The sequence below is a fragment of the Rattus norvegicus genome, chromosome 10, assembly GCF_021556685.1.
Source record: "Rattus norvegicus strain SHRSP/BbbUtx chromosome 10, alternate assembly SHRSP_T2T, whole genome shotgun sequence".
Taxonomy (NCBI): Eukaryota; Metazoa; Chordata; class Mammalia; order Rodentia; family Muridae; genus Rattus; species Rattus norvegicus.
The window spans coordinates 49544996-49561689 of NC_141543.1; the positions used below are offsets into that span (position 1 = coordinate 49544996).

The 16694-nt window shown below is 45.0% G+C and overlaps 1 protein-coding gene across 2 annotated transcripts; it reads left to right on the top strand.

Moving 5' to 3' along the window:
- Positions 1–16366, top strand: Zfpl (Zinc finger protein like). Of its 2 annotated transcripts, XM_087574545.1 has the most exons (6): positions 2–98; positions 1485–1541; positions 6751–6877; positions 10195–10287; positions 12291–13499; positions 14476–16079. In XM_087574545.1, exons 2-6 carry the CDS (start codon positions 1506–1508, stop codon positions 14667–14669), a joined length of 1659 nt encoding a protein of 552 aa, XP_087430671.1. In that variant the 5' UTR covers positions 2–98; positions 1485–1505; the 3' UTR covers positions 14670–16079.
- The last annotated feature ends 328 nt before the right edge of the window (positions 16367–16694 follow it).

Consider the following 16694-nt stretch of genomic DNA (forward strand, 5'->3'; position numbering starts at 1 on the left):
CAGGTTGTTTCCGGTTTCCACCGGGGTCAGACCCTGGCTATTTGGTCTTTTGCTCTTTTTCGGTGAAAGGCAACGGGAGGCTGACGTCCGGCACCGAGGTGAGTGCAGCCTCTGGGGAACCGGCAGGAGCAGGCTGGGGTCGGCCCTCATCCCCTCGGCTGTGTGCAGATGATGCTAGGCTGGGAACCTGTGCGGGTCTGAGCTCAGCCTGGTCCTGGCCCAAGGACCCCTTGTGGGCCCTGATTCCTGCATCCGTCTCCTGCGGCTCCTCAGCTTACCTCTCCATACACCAGGTGATCAAGTGTGTGTCCCCACGCTGCAGTTGAAAAGGACTTTGCACACTGTCACTGTAATGTTTTATTGTGAGGACTTCACCGAAAAGGAAGGCATTAGAGAAGTCAATCCTTTGATCAGTTGAAGGGGTTGGGGGTGGCGAGGAAGTGTGGTAGCAGTAACTGGAACCATACCAGGTGAGGGGCTTCTGACTTACTTTGGAGTGTTAGCTAGACCACAGTTAACGCAGACATAGCCATCGCTGCGTTCTTGCTTCATCACCAAGAGCATCTCTACACCTCGGTGGCAGTGGAGACCTGTTGTGTCTGGGGGGAAAAGCTATGACACAGCAGTAGCTCATGGAGGAGCACAGCTGCCTTACTGTGGTTTCAGCTCCTTTGGATCCACACCGAGAACCGTAGCTTCCTGGAGCCTATGGTAGTTTTACCTCGAGTGTTCAGAAAAACCTGAATACTCTTTAAAAAAAAACGGTGTAGAAGCAAACCGTAGGAAGCTGATTGAAAGTTGTCATCTCAGTCAGATCCCCTAGGAAAACTCATTTGAAAAACTGTCCAGGTCACGTATATTGTAGCTACCCTGACTAGAGCAAGGGGATTCATGGGAGGGAGCTACAGAAAGGCCTGACAGCTGGGAGACCAGCCGTTCTGAGGCATCTCTCCTAAAGTACTGCAGTAAATGCACACTCGGTGTTCAGTTTTGCCCATGTAAAACCGTCTTGATTGGACGAGACATTTTTCTGTAAAATGTAAATATGTCAAACTGATTTTCTGAGTGTTACTCAGTGTCCTAATAGTCATAGCTGTGTAGCAAGTACCGTGTCCTGTGTTTGTATTGAACTGCACTGCACTGACAGGAAGCTAAGTAATGTTGCTTGAGTATTTTTCCACAGTTTAATTTCTGTGACTCAGTAATGTTCGTTAAAGTGCATCCTTAAAACATTGCATAATTTGTTATCAAGCAGCAAATATTTCCACTACCCCATGCATAACTGATGAATCTCTACCATTTAATAAAATGCTTGGTGCTCCTTCAGCAATGTTGTGGCACTTTTCAAGGGTAGCACACTGTTTCCACACAAGGAGACATTTTTGTTGTCTTGTAGCTTTCTCCCTCCACAACCATCACTGCACACTGGAATCCAAAAGCAAGGGGCATCTAGTGAGTTAATCTCTGTTGGCCTTCTCTTCCAGTTATGGTTTGATGGTCCTCTCATGTCTAAAGGCGTTAAGACAATGGATATGTCTGAGGTAAGTTGCACGGTTATGTCTTGGTTTACATTGTATCTTAGGACTTTCGGAAGGGAAGAATAAAGTTAATGTAGGATAGATTCATGCAGAGGATGCATTGGATATGTTGACAGAGCCACATTTCGGAGAATGATTTAGTCACTTGCAGATTGGTCTCTGTTTCTCCTGACACGGTAGCACAAAGGTATGTGGGGTTTGGGTTGATTACAAGAGAAGGTGCCAACTTCTCATGCCCTGTGCCACCTAACTAGGCTTCATGGACGTGCATGACATGACTGGAGCTTCATCCCCAGCCTGGAGATAAACACAGCATTCCACAGTGTCATTTCACTAGTGCTGGAACTCAGTGGTACAGCAGCGTTTTCTTTGCTGGCTAAAGTTGCATAGTTCCAGACAGTTTCTGGGAGATCCCGCCTAGGTCGGATGAGACCCGGAATATATGAAGACAGTGTCCTGCCCGTCCTTCATTTCTCCCCCTGCATTTTTCTCTGCTTGTGTGTATATGCAGATCATAACAATGTCTAAACATGTCTTAGTAGTAATTTGTCTTTACCGTTTACATTTTTTTCCTACTTCACTGGGCTCTTGATTCAGATTCTCAAAATCTCATCACAGTTGAATGAAAACATTTTTCCTCCAGCTGCCTTCCTTAAGTCTTCCGCCATGTTGCAAAGTTCTGCCAGCCACCTTCACCCGGGAAGTCTTCCTCCTGGTTTCTGCCCTGATGTTACTGCTGCTTTCCTCAGCACTTTTCTGAGTTCTTTGTCTCCTTATCGTAGCTTATGCTTTTGCTCTGCTCAGTTCCCCCACTCATTTCACCTCAGAGCACTTCTGAGGCCTGGCACATTTGCTTGGAGCTTGGTAACCATTTCTCTGTAGCGTGGACCCTTCTCTCAGCTTTCAGATCCTAAGTTCGACTCCTACATTGATATGCAAAGTCAAGCTCCCCTTGTCAGAACAGAAATCACATCCTCCAGTGTTTCCCTGGATGTGGTATGAATACCAACCTACCTTGTGTCCTTGATGATTACACTGAAAGGAGGGATTCTTTTTTTTTTCCTGGACTCCTCTCTTCTGCTCACTGAGGTCTGACATTATGAGCTGCCATCCTGCCAGCTTTGCCTGTCATTCATTCTCGTGTCAGTGGCAGCGACTGATACCACGGATGGGGAAGCGTGGTTGCATAAAGACAAGTGGATACTTCCTTACTCACATTGGAAGGGTCCATCTGTGCCAGACGGGAAGGGTCTGTTTCCTCGGTGGTGATGCCGAGTGCTGATGAACCACGCTGCTAACAGGAAGGTGTGGTGGAGGCCTTGAGATGAGAGAACAAAAGGCAGTGGGACGCCATTTGCGTAAGAGTCATGAGAAAGGTCCCCAGAGCATGAGTGAAAACAGAAGCACAGATGTGGACAGTGTGCATGCCTTCCTTATGAATTCCACATCACTGCTTCCCTTGAGTTTGTAGATCATGCAAAATCTATTCCTTGCTCGAAAGTGTCCGGACGTAATTTTAAACACAGGAAACAGAACCAACTAAATTACAGTCCCTACATGGTCAGGACAGGATTCTCTACAAGTTCAACAGATTGCCTAATGTTTCCCATAGACAGAAGCCAGAGTGCAGGAATCAGCAGGCAGAGGCGAGAAGAATACCATGCACTCTTGCCTCTACTGACCCGACCTACACCGTGGTTCAGGTTCATAGCCCGTAGCTTAGAAGGAACACTGGACTCAAAAATCGAGACTAAACATTCTTGAGAACGGGAGTGTTGTCATGCTCTCTGGATGGTAGAAAGAGATAAAGGTATTTATATCTCCTATTAACCTCATCAGAGGACTTTATAGGTCAAGTATTTAGCAGTATGGCCTTTTTAAAGGCATAGCCTCACTATGTAACTTTGGTTGGCCTGGACCTTGCACTGTAAACCATGCTGGTCTTGAACTCACAAACTGCCTGCCTCTGCTTCCCAGATGCTGGGCATACATGCGTGCACACCACGCCCAGCTGCTAGGACTGTTGTTCGTTTTCCTTCCCCATGACCATCCACATGCTCCACTGACCTAGCCGACTTGTACTAAGGAGGAGCCACAACCATGAGTCTGCTCAGCTGGAGGGACTGATTCTACCCTGAGCCCTTTGCTCCTTGTGACTCCAAGACAGTAGATGGAAAGGAGCTACCGTGCTGAATTGACTGAGAGTCATCGAGATTACCAAGAGGAGAATGGACTAGTCTTCAGTGGGGGTAAGGGAGAAGCTGTAATGACCTTTGTCTTGCTGTGACCAAATCCCAGAAAGAAACCACGTAGGGGAGGAAAGATTTATTTTGGCTCGTTGTTTCAGAGATGTCAGTCCTTCATGGCCGTCATGGCAGTGATGGCAGGTTAGAGTGGTTCCGTCAGTGGAGGTGAGAGTGTGAAGAGAAGCCACTGTTCACACCGTGGCAGACCTGGAACCTGAGAGAAAAGTGGGAGCCAGGGCAGGTATAACCTTCGAAGACACCCCCTTTCTCGTCTACTCCCACCAGCCAGACCCTGCCATCCAAATCTTCCACAGCCTTCAAAGGAGCGCCACACACTTTGGATCGCATGCTCAAAAGAGTGAGCCTGTAGGGAACATTCCATATTCAAACCATAAGAGGAGGAGGAGCTCATCTAGAGTACAGGAGGTCCCTGAGGGCATCTCTTAGTATAAGGATGCCCTATGGTAGCCAAGCCAACCCTGTCAGGCAGGACTACAATACTCCAGGTAGTTCAAGTTATGAATGTGAGCGCCAGCTCTCCTCGTAAAGAAACAAGGTCTGCCGAGACATTTGCTGAAGGCTGGGGAAATACAGTTAGTACGAGAACTAACACGTACGTACATACATACATACATATATACATACATACATACGCCACCCACACACCACCATATACAACCAGTTATAGAAATGAAGACTGTAGTTATGTAGATTATTTCTGTTTTATAACAAGCGTGCTTATGGCTGAGGATACAACTGTGGTCAATCTCTTCCCAGGAATGGTCTTGTGTATGGTCACACGTATCAAGTAAATATTTTGGGTGCTAATTTTTTTTAATGATTTTTCTAAGGTATATAATTAGGAAGTAAACATTTTTAAAAGTGACAGAGCTGTTTCTTTGTCTTGGGACCTAATTTTGATACATCTGAATTCAGTTTCTCGACTCGTATTATAGTTGTGTGTTTATTGACTCGACTTCCTTTTAGAAAGGTCTCCCCTCAGCGAAAATGAGAAGCAGAACAGTTCCTTCTTATTTGTATCCAGCCAGTGGAAGCCAGAAACTCAGTTCAGTGCGTATGTGTCGATATCTGTGGCAGCGCCCCCTGGGCCAGCCTTAGGTCCAAGCCTTTGGCTGATGCAGTCTTCTGCTTCATGGGTATCAGAAGCCGCCATGTAGGTTTTGTTTTGGTAAAGCAACAGCTCCAGCTTTGGGGAGGTTACATAAGCAAGGCGTCTATCCCATCTGTGGCCACAATGGCTTCACGGAGCAGCCTTCTTGGAGTTTGCTGCTCAGTGAGGAAAAAACAGAAAACCAAGTGGCAGCTGCAGAAGGTAGTCAGAGGTGGCACGCCACTTCTGCAGATGTCTCCTTAGGTACCGCGGCCACTGTAATCTAGAATCCTCTTCCACATGTATGACAGCACGTCCAAGGTACTGTCTTTTTAGCACATTGTGCTTACTACTTTGTGTCTCAAAATAATGGCAAGAATTCATTAAATATCCACTATGACTGCTCTCACTTCAGATATCTGGCACTTACAAGTTTCAGCCTACCCTGGACTGTACATAGTATAACAGTGGTAATAAGCTGAAAGGGCAAACCTTGAGGTCTTCTTTCAGTCTTGGGGTCTTGGGCAGGTTGGGTGAATGGCCTTAACCCTGAACATTAGACACTTCCCTAAATGAGGCTCTGATTCTGTACCTGGATAGCTCCTGGGCCATCATTCTCCAAGCTCGTGTCTCTTCTTTGAGGGGAACTTCTCATTCTGTTTCCCAGGAAGCTTGGTCTTTGGCAATAATGAATTAAAGCTTTTCTTACGTATCATGCTCAGAGAATAAGCAGCCCTCTTCCGCTTTCCCATTCACAGCTCTCAAATGCTGCCTTTTGTCTAAAGCAGCCACTAGGCACCAGCTCAGAAAGGCAATCAGCGGTGGCACAATCACATATCTCCTCAGGCAGTGTCAACCAGTGGTGACTCAGGGGAAGTGAGGGAGGGAATGGAAGTATACATTCTGTCCTGGGTCTGCGTTCCAAAAGAAACTAGGGAGCAAATTGTGATGGGAAAACAGTTGTTTACAGGTTAGCAAAACCACAGGAGAAAAGGATCTGTTGCTTCCTTCCCGCAGGGACCCCCTTCTCTCACAAGCACCCCCTTCTCTCACGTCACAGAGTTAAAGCATCAGTTCCTATACAGGTGCCTATGTACACAGCTTGGAACCAAACTGACATTTTAACAAAAGACTGAAGAAGTTAATGAAAGCCCTCTTCTTTTTATTTTCTGGTCTTTTCTTTTCCTTCTGGAATGAGTTCCCAATTCCTTACCTGAACCTCTTCTGTCTGCCTGCATATCACTGGCTGGCCTCTAACTCTCGGCCCCCAGGCCTCAGTCTTCCGGAGGTGGGATCTGTGGAACTTTAACACATTGCATGGCTTCCGTTCTGTATTCTTAGAGCAGTAGTATATTTCCCAGTCTGGAAACCGCGGAGCGATTCCTCCCCTCACTCTGCCTTAGGAGCCTCTTCTTTCTCCTTTCATGGGGAGACTTTCAAAATGCCAAGCTGTCGAGCAGACCATCTTTTACTTCCTTCTGCTTGTTAATGTATTGCCTTATAGGATGCCACTGATACTTATTTCTGTTGGACCCAGCAGTTCTTCTAAATTTTGGGTGGGCATTGTAGGTGCTTATTGACTGAACAGCACTGACCCCTTGGTGTTGGAGTCAGGTGCATTTACGTGGGAAACCAAACATTATCCATTGCTTGCAGTTGTCCTCTGCCTTTTGTATCTCATCATTACTAACTTACTATGTCTATAAGGCATTCTGCAGATGATTTTCCTTCCATGATAAGAAAACTTTTACGTCCATCGTATGTAAATGATGCTTGCAAAGAAGAGCGGCCTCCTGTATTTCTGTCTCGGACCCGAGGCTGAGGGCTTGGGTTGAGGAAAGTCTTCTCATTACAGGGCTTGGTGTCATTTGAAGATGTGTCTGTGGACTTCACCTGGGACGAGTGGCAGGACCTGGATGAAGCTCAGAGGAAGCTCTACAGGGACGTGATGCTGGAGACCTACAGCAGCCTGATGTCCTTGAGTGAGTGAAAGTCTCAGTCATGCTATTAGAAGCTTGTTTCATTTTGGTAAATACAGGAGCCACTTCTAAGGATAGTTTCTCTGTGCTAGTGACCGTACTGGGTCTCATGAGTAAGCACCCAACACTGAGCTCAGTCTCACGTTGGTTTACAGTTTCCTAAGATTTATTTTATTTTTATTTTTATATGTATGGCTATTTTGCTTCCATATATGTGTGTGCACCATGTGCATGTAGTGTCCAAGGAGATCAGAAAGAGGACATTGGATCCTCTGGAACTGGAATTACAGACAATTATTAGCAATCATGTTGCTGACAATTGAACCTAGGTCCTCTGCAAACAGAAGCAGATATTCTCGATTCCTGAGCCATTTCTCCGGACCCCGATTTGGTGTTTGTTTGTCTATTGAGGTGGGATCTCTCCATATCCCTGGGCTGTCCTGGAACTTACTGTGTTGACTTGAACTCACAGAAATCCAACTGCCTCTTCCTCCCAAGGGCTGGGATTAAAGGTGTGTGCCACCACATCCAGTCCCCGTTTGTGTTTTTAACAGTTCATCATAGTTCTGCATTTGACGAAGATCTTCTGCCTACTGAGTCTTAGAGCATTAGGCTCAGTGAGCGGCTTTCCTTTCCTCTGCCTCACTGCAGTGGGGTAGCCTGAGCTGCTCACTCGGCGAGAAGCAGCAGAGGACAGAGAGAGCATCACACGGTCACACTGAACAATGGAAGCTAAAGTTTTGTGTTTGTCTTTTAAAAAACCCTTCCTATATACACGGCATGGTTATACACACCTTTGATAGGCATAGGCAGGTAGATTTCTGTGAGTTGGAGGCCAGCCTGGTCTACATGATGAGTCCAGGCCAGCCAAAGCTGCATAGAGACTCTGTCTCTAAATAATTAAAACAGAACACACACGCACGCACGCGCACACACACGCACGCACACACACACACAGCCTTTTCCTGTTACAGCCTTTTGTGCTTGGTGAGGTTTGTTTGTTTGTTTATTTGTTTGTTTTTTAAACTTACTGCTTCTGTTCTATTACTCTTACCTCATCGCATCTTATCAGACGTGTGTGGCAAAAGGTTCACCATCCTTTGGCCACACGCTCGCCAGTGTGCAGATTATAGTGAGCCACCATGTCCAGCCAGCCCTTACTGTTGGTTTCTAGTTTCGTCCTTGTGGTCTTGTTCACCCAGGGGATGTTTTGGTTTGTTGTTTTGTTTTGTCGTACATGGAGGTTTCTTTTGTTTCCTAATATTTGATCTGTTCTGGAGAGTGCTTTGTTGACGAGGGCAACAAGTGTTCCTTGGCTATTGGGCAGAATGATTCTGTAATGTCTTTTAAGCACCTTTGGTCTCTAAGTAAAGTTTAGCTGCACTGTTAATTTACTTCTCATGAGTTTGCATTGTGTAATAGTGTCCTCCAGCATGTGTGTGTGTGTGTGTGTGTGTGTGTGTGTGTGTGTGTGTGTGTGTGTGTGCAATATAAAAGTATATACTAAATATGTGACTATGTAATATGCATATATTATTATAATGACCCTTGTGAGTTCTTTTTAATACTGGTTTTAAAGTTTCTTTGTCTGACTTAAGTATGGTTAGCTGTTCAGTGTGAGGTCTGTGTGTGTGAGCCGTCATTTTCTGTCCCTTCACTAGCCATCTAGGTGTATCTTCACTGGCACAATGACTTTTGCTTAAATAGTGCCTCATTAGGTCTCGTTTCTGTTAACCGTTCAGCCAGCCTGTATCTTTTGAGTCACAGATCACATTCTTGGGAAATGCTATTCTGGGGTTTAGTCGTTGCTCTTTGTCTCTGTAGCCTCTATTCCTTTTCGATAAATCTTGGCCATTTTGTGATTTCCGATATAGACAGGAATTAACCTTCAAATTCCTTTGCGTGCGTCTGCTCTGCACTTGAGTTTTTAGCCTCTCATGTGTTCCTATGACGGTGTTCTGTGGAACATCTAATGTGGGCCATAACCATTGCTTATCAAGTCACCTGAAGCAATGGAAGTTCTCACTTGTTCACATTTGAAAGCTTGCATTTCTCTTTTTAAACGTTGTTCTGGCTGTGGGATCGGTGCTTAGAGATACTCCTTGGTGCTTCCTATACGTCATCCCATTAGTTCTTGGCCTACACACTTTCTACATTTGGAGATGTTTACTGTGCGTCTGCGTGACGTACTGTTTTGCCTGTGGCACTTTATTGTGTTTATATGTGTGCTGCGGGGTGTATGTGCTTCTGTTCTATTACTCTTACCTCATCGCATCTTATCAGACGTGTGTGGCAAAAGGCCATCGTTTTGCCACACGCTTCTTGCAGGAGTTGGTTCGTGTGGTTCCTGGGGATTTCTCAGGCCCTCAGTCTTAGAGGCAAATGCCTTCACATGCTGAGCTGACTCATCTGCCTTCTTCCCAGTTTTTTTTTTTAATTTGCAAAATTTTACTCTTTAAAGATATAATCTCTCAGCCAGGTGTGGAGGCGCTCACACCTTTAGTTCTACCACTCCAAAGGCAGAGGCAGGTGGATCTCTGCATTCAAGGACAGCCAGGGCTACACAGAGAAACCTTATCTTGAGAAACCGAAAGAGAAGAGATCTCTCTCCACAGGCTTTCCCTCAAACTTCCGTGCTACAATTATTAGAGCGTCCCACGTGCTGGCTCTCATATTGTCCTAGAGTTCTGTCTTTGTCTTGTAGGGTTTTTTTTAAATCATGTTTAATCATGCGTATCTGTGTGTGTGTGGTTTGTGGGTGCAAGCAGAGTGCTTACGTAGGGTACAAGAGGAAGGCAGATTCTCTAGAGCTGGAGTTTACAGTGTTCCTGAGCGGCCTGATGTTAGGGTTTAGAACTGCACTCTGGTCCTCTGCAACAGAAGCACCCGCTCTTGACCGCCCAGCCATCTCTCTAGTCGTATTTTGTATGTTTCATAGTTGACTGTAATACACCATCGGGATTGATCTCTTTGAGTTAAATCTGTGCATACTCTTAAAGCTCCTATAAAATGTTCTTACTGGCCAAGGCCCATAATAATATATATGTTAATTTTACGTATATGGATGTTTTGCCTGCATGTACATGTCTGTGAACATGAGCACAGTGCCTTTGGAGGCACAAGAGGGCATTGGGTCCCATGCTGAACTTGGAAACCCTTGGAAACCTCCATTTAGGTGCTGGGAATTAAACCTGAGTCTTCTGCAAGAGCAACGAGTGTCCTAACCTCCAAGCCATCTCTCTAACCCAATGTCTCGTCGTCATTTAGTGTGCGTGACTTAGCAGTTGGCCAAAACTTATGCAGTATTTCCTATTAAATAGATCAGTGTGATCCCAAACCTGAGTTGATCCTGAAGTTGGAAAAAGAAGCTGGGCCGTGGAAGGAAGACAATTCTCCAAACCAGAGCGTCCCAGGTCAGTGAATGCACCCTGAACAAAGATACCGTATTGAGGAAGCTCATCCAATGGTGGCTGTGTTAAGCTCAGTCATCAACAGTCAGTGTATGCAGTCTGCAGTGAGGGCTCCTTCATGTAAATGCATGCCACTTATATTAGGATTGCCTAAAGGAACAGGACACACACACATACACACACACACACACACACACACACACACACACACACTATGGGATTTATTAGAGTGGGTTATAGGTTGTGGTCCAGATAGTCCAACAAAGCCTATCTCAACAGAAAGGCCAAGAATCTGGTAGTTATTCAGTCAGGAAACCAGTGTCTCAGCAGCACCAATCTGGTCCTGGAATCCTGGAGGACCCTAGAAAGCTGTCGTCTTCCATATCTGTTGGACTCCTGTAGAAGTAGAGTCTAAAACCAGTGACGTAACAGGACAGATGCACTCGCCAGTGAGAGTAAGGGCACACGGGCATGGCCTTTGATTTCGGCCACTGAAAGTTTGGCTGAGATTCAGGGTAAACCTTCCCACCTCTAATGATCTGATCCCTCAAGGATATGTGCAGGTGCTTGGGTGTTAGTTGATTCAGGATATAGTCAAGTTGACACCCCATCGGCCATCATACCGCTCTGGCTGGTTTTGACATATACTATGTTAAGCTTAGCAAATGCAGTTCAGACTTTCACGTGTCAATTCATTCCCATGTCTAATTTTGGCTGTATGTTACCTCAGGCTACACAAACTCTGTTCCGTCTGTGGTTGTTCTTAAGCGTGTTCGTTGGTCTCTTCCATCCCCATGGGAAGGATTGCACTTTCTTAACGGTTGGGGCTGCCTGAGTGAAGTGCCTATTTGTCCTTTCCTCGTCTTTATAGCTTGTTCTGTGCATTTCCCCGCTCACACGTTTGTTTGATTCTCTGGAAGAAACAGTGGTGAATCAACAGGCCAAAGAGCTCTGGCGTGTTGAGAAGAAATGTTGGTGTTAAAGGGATCATCACCCCTTCCCCAAAGTCTTCCCTGAATGAAAGAAGGGGGGGAAAAAACTAGTTAGAGTCTAAAGAACATGCAGTCTCTTTTTTTTTTTTTTTTTTGTCTTTTTCTTTTTTTCGGAGCTGGGGACCGAACCCAGGGCCTTGGGCTTCCTAAGCAAGCGCTCTACCACTGAGCTAAATCCCCAACCCAAGAACATGCAGTCTTAAGATTTTCACTTTCTTTTGATTTAATTTAATTTTGGATCGCTGATTTCTAAATCTAATATACAATGTGTAGGTGGACACGAACTCTCAGGAGGGCTTATTATCTCATGAAGAACCCAATTTTGATATTACTAGTTTGAAACTAATGCTGCAAACTTAGTTCTCTAGGCAGCCCACTGAGGGACTGATAAGAATGTAGGGAAATGAAGTCGTGTATATGAAGATAGAATTTGTGAACCTGAGGAGCACCTAGCAAACCTCAAAGACAGGGTGAACCTGGAGCTTGGTGTGGCAACCAGGAGACCTTAGACTTGGAGGTCAGTTGAACCACGGATTGCTTGTTTCTGGGCTCATAGCCCATGTACTTAGGATGTGTACTTAGAGATTGAACTAAGTCAGTAGCCGTCTACTTTTCTCTGTGGAAATCATTCGAATACAGAATGTTTAGTAACATTCCAAAGCACAATAAAGACATGGAGAAGCATGATTTCATGAGTCACATGGATGGGAAAATGTCAGCCATTAATGTCCCACCTATGCAGAAATATCACATCTCCAGTATTATGGGTACACCTTAGCTTATAGAACCAAATGTTTGCAGTTTTCATATGTGTTATATTTAATTCAGATTAGATTAATATTAAGAATCCATATTACTGTATATAGAGCAAGATCATTAGTATTTGAGAAACACTGGAGGTGTCTGTGTCATTTTATCAAGAAATTCTTTCTTCGATAACAGACGAGAATACTATACTTGATGTATGTGGGTACTCACCAGAAAGCCTTCCATTTCTTTATTTCCTCCTTCTAGATGTGAAGAATGTGAATGGCCGGAATGAGGTCAGCCATGACAGCCAAAAGATACGCAGATGCAACCTGGTAATTGCCAAGAGCAGCGCATCAGCTAAGAGGGCTCCAGCAGGAAAAGCCTTGAATAGCTCGTACTGCATTTCAGATCTGGCCATAAAGAATGGCACATCTTCTGGAATGAGCCCTGGGGTCCTTAATGTGTGGGAGAGTATGCTTCTCCCTAGCAAGCCCAGTAAGATGCAGGCTAGAGAGGGACTTGATCTTCCTGATGTAACCAGGGGGTTCCCCAGACTTCCTGAGGCTCTTAGTCTACATCCCAATACTGAATTTGAACAACAGCGTTTTCAGTACTGTAGGCCCAGTGAAGCTTCCCATGTGAAGCCAGTGTGGTTACAGAAAACATTCCCTATGAGAAATCCCTCCAGTAAGTTGAGGGACAACAGCCAAGAGTTAGAGAAGTTAGCTCTTCCTGCCAAAGAGGGAACTCGGGCACAGCTGCCAGCTTTTGAATGCCAAGTATGTGGGAAGTTATTCTGTAAAAATTCCCATCTCACACAGCATTTAAAAATGCACAAAGAAAAATGTTATAGAGGTAATAACTGTGGGCCAATACTCAATATACAATCAAAGCTCCCAACATATCAGAGCTTGGGTGTGGGAGAAGAGCTTTACACACGTGATGAGGCTGGGAAGTACATCTGTCAGAAATCAGCAAAAAGCATTCAGCAGAAAATCACAGGCGATGGAAGGATTGTGTGTGGGAAGACCGTGTGCTCAAAATTAAATTTCAGCGTTCAGCAGAACCCTCGAAAGGATGAGAAATCCCATGATTTCTCTGGAAAACCAATCAGTAAGTCAAACCTCCATGAGCTGACGACACCTCACAGATACGAGAGAGTGCATGAGTGTAGTGCATGTGGCAAAGCCTTTAATCCCACACCACATGTCTACTCACACTCGGGAGCTCACCCGGCTGAGAAACCCTATGAGTGTGAAGACTGCCAGCAATCGAAGCTCGTGGGGAACCCGCCAGCTCACGCGCAGGAGAAACGCTATGTGTGTCATGTGTGTGGAAAAGCCTTTTACAAGCGAGCCCACTTACACGCACACCAGAGGACCCACACAGGTGAGAAGCCATATGACTGTAAAGAATGTGGGAAATCCTTCAGACTGAAGTCGTTTCTTGTCGTACATCAGAGGATTCACACAGGTGAGAAACCCTTTGCGTGTGATACGTGTGGGAAAAGCTTCAAGCAGAGGACGAGTCTCTACACACACATAAGAATCCACACGGGTGAGAAGCCCTATGAGTGTAAAGAGTGTAGGAAGTCATTCATTCTCAAGTCATACCTCACTGTGCACCAGAGAACTCACTCGGGCGAGAAGCCCTATGGGTGTGACATATGTGGAAAATCCTTTAAGCAAAATTCCCACCTTCATGCACATAAGAGAACTCACACAAGCGAGAAACCCTACGAGTGTATTGTATGTGGCAAAAGTTACAAGCAGAGTCCGAGCCTCTACACACATAAGAAAGTCCATACCAGTGAGAAACCCTATGAGTGTAAACAATGTAGAAAGTCATTTAGTCTGAAATTCCACCTCACTAGACACCAGAGAACTCACTCTGGTGAGAAACACTATCAGTGAAGTGTGTGCGTGGATGAGCCTTGAAGCGAGTTCACACCTGTGTCCATCGGAGAACTCATCCGGGTGGGAAACCCCACAACAACTCTCTACCACCAGTCATCTGCCCGCCAGGGCTTCGGTAGTGAGAAACCGTCAGTGCCGTGTGTGTGGGAAAGCCTGGCAGATGTCAAGCTGGTGCACACGTCAAGAGAATTCGTACAGGTGACAGACCTTTATGATTAAAAACTAAGAAAATATCTCAGCCAAAGATACATCAGAGAACTCACAAGCGCGTGAGAAACCCTAAGGGCATATAAATGTAAAGCGTATCTCAACCCTAAGATACAACTCATTCATCCAAACAAACAGTTGGGTGTGATATAAAACTATACAGTTGGGGGTGATGTAAAAACACACAGTTGGGGTTAATGTAAAAATACACAGTTGGGTGTAATGTATGTAGAAAAGCCTTTCTCCACATGTCCTATATCTGCAGTCATTAGACAGTTCACACCCTATAAGAAACCCTGTGAATGGAGAAAATCCTTCAACCGTAGGTCATTCTTTGTGTCATACCAAAGAAGACACATGGGGACAGCTCCATGAATGTTGTTTATGTTCAGAAAACACTCGAGACAAACCTCCTCGTCCACCTGAAAACTCAAAAGTGAGAGACCCTGTGACTGTAAATACAGTAGGAAATATTTCATCCATAAGCCATCTGTTGCTGTACATGAAAGAAGTCACATAGGTGAGTAGCCATATGCACATCGGTGAGTATAATGTAAGCAGAGAACCTTGGAGGGGTGTCAAGTCTCTACATTTAAGAACTTGGCACTTCTGAGGAACCCTGAGAGTAGTCTACACGGAAATGCCTTTTTCAATGGGCAGGCCTCCCTGAACATCTGTCAGAAACACATAATGTGTATGGGAAACTTATCTTCACTCGTGAAATCACTGTGTATCTGGAAGAGCCACATAAATACGCACTCAGGATACATTTGAATTAGCACAGAGGAGACACTGTAAAACAGGTAACGATGTGGGAAATGTTTCTGAGTAACAAATTGTGCAGCACAAATTCCCACAAAGGCCAGAAGTCTAGGAGGCAGAGTGCCATGTGCCTACTAAGATGTGCTTCCTTCCCTGCACTCCGGCCTGTGTTTGCAGTCCATTTCTGTTAGATCTGTGCTAACCTCCTTAGTGGAATACAAATGTGTGTGCTGTATTCATTTCTATCCCACTCTCCCCAAATCTCACAACAGACTATACCTAGACGCCATCCATAGTTGGCCTGAGTGCAGATAACGTCTAGCATATTTGGGAGCCGTGTATAGAAGGTCACTATGGGTTAGGAATGTATTTTGTTCAAAGCTGTGGTCCTGCATTTCTGCCATCTCGGAGGTGTATAAAAGAGAGATCTGCACCATCTGTTTGTAATACTTAGACCCACAGCCATCAGTTCACTGTAAAAGGTGGTTGGGACAAATAGATGATTGTCTTGTTGGAAAATTCTCAGGAGAGAGAACCTTGTTACCACCCAGCATTCTCACGATGCTTTGTGTGGAAGAATAAATCTTGAAAGACTTTCATAAATCCTGAGTGTGTTGCCAATGGGGATTCTCCATTAAACAAAATGGAGTGCCCCTTCCATTTGTGTGTGAAACCTTTCAACAAAATTTCCAGTTGGGTTTCAAAAAAAAATAGATCCTTGATCTGAGGAAGTTATCAGTATGGAATCTGTATATTAATATTTTGGAGAGAAATGTTTAATCTCATCATTTTTCAAAATGTGCACTCCAGGAGAGGTGGGACTGCCTATCAGTGGGCGTTGGTCTCTGGGGACATTTGTGGTGTAAGAGTTCCGGAGAGGCCGATGGCACATACAGGGATATAGCGGAACAGTCCACAGTATGTCGGATAATATACTCATGTATGTATGGTTCATGTCATATCAATCATGTTCCATGATGAAACTCAGCAGAAGGGAATCTCCATGGTTTCAAGTTCTGCGTGTTGCAGTGTACATCGGTATTTCCTGCATTTGGTGCCATCCTGGCCTGTTTACTTCCTCCTGGCCTCACATTGTGTTAGATACTTCCTTAGCACATCTAGATGTGTGCTGGCTCAAGTAAATAAAGATACCGTTTCTCTAACATGACATCTCAGAGTGGGCCTCTGCATCTGACAGGGGAAGTCTTACAGTGAAGAGCTCACACATCGAAAGGACCTTTGTTCACAGCCAGCTTGTGAGATGATTTTAGACTGTTGTGAACTGTGCTGCTCATTCCCTTCTACTCTCAGGGGAAATTTCCCCTTCCTCACACCTTGAAACGGCATCAGCATAGGTGTGAGAATTTGCACCAAATGCTCTGTACCTGAGACTTATTTAATTGCCATTAAAAAAAATAGATCTGTCTCAGTATGATGTGCTGAGATTAGATAAAATACTTGCGTGTAATGTGGACTGTAAGAAAGCTAGGTCCTATAAGCATTACAGTGAATTAATTTACAAGTGTCTTACAGGTTGATAGGAGGCTACAACAGAATGCTGAGAGTCCCATGGCCTATCTTAGAATGTACTAGAAAGACAAGTGGAGGCCTTCAGTTGTACACTGACCTGTAGAGGCAGAGATTCAGCTTCCAAATAATCCTTTATTAGCAGATCCCATAAGTGGTCAGTAGACAAAACTATCAAAACCCACTTCAATAGTGTTGTGTAGAGCCACTGGAATAGCTGATATGAGATCTGGCGGGGAGGGGGGATTGTGGGGAT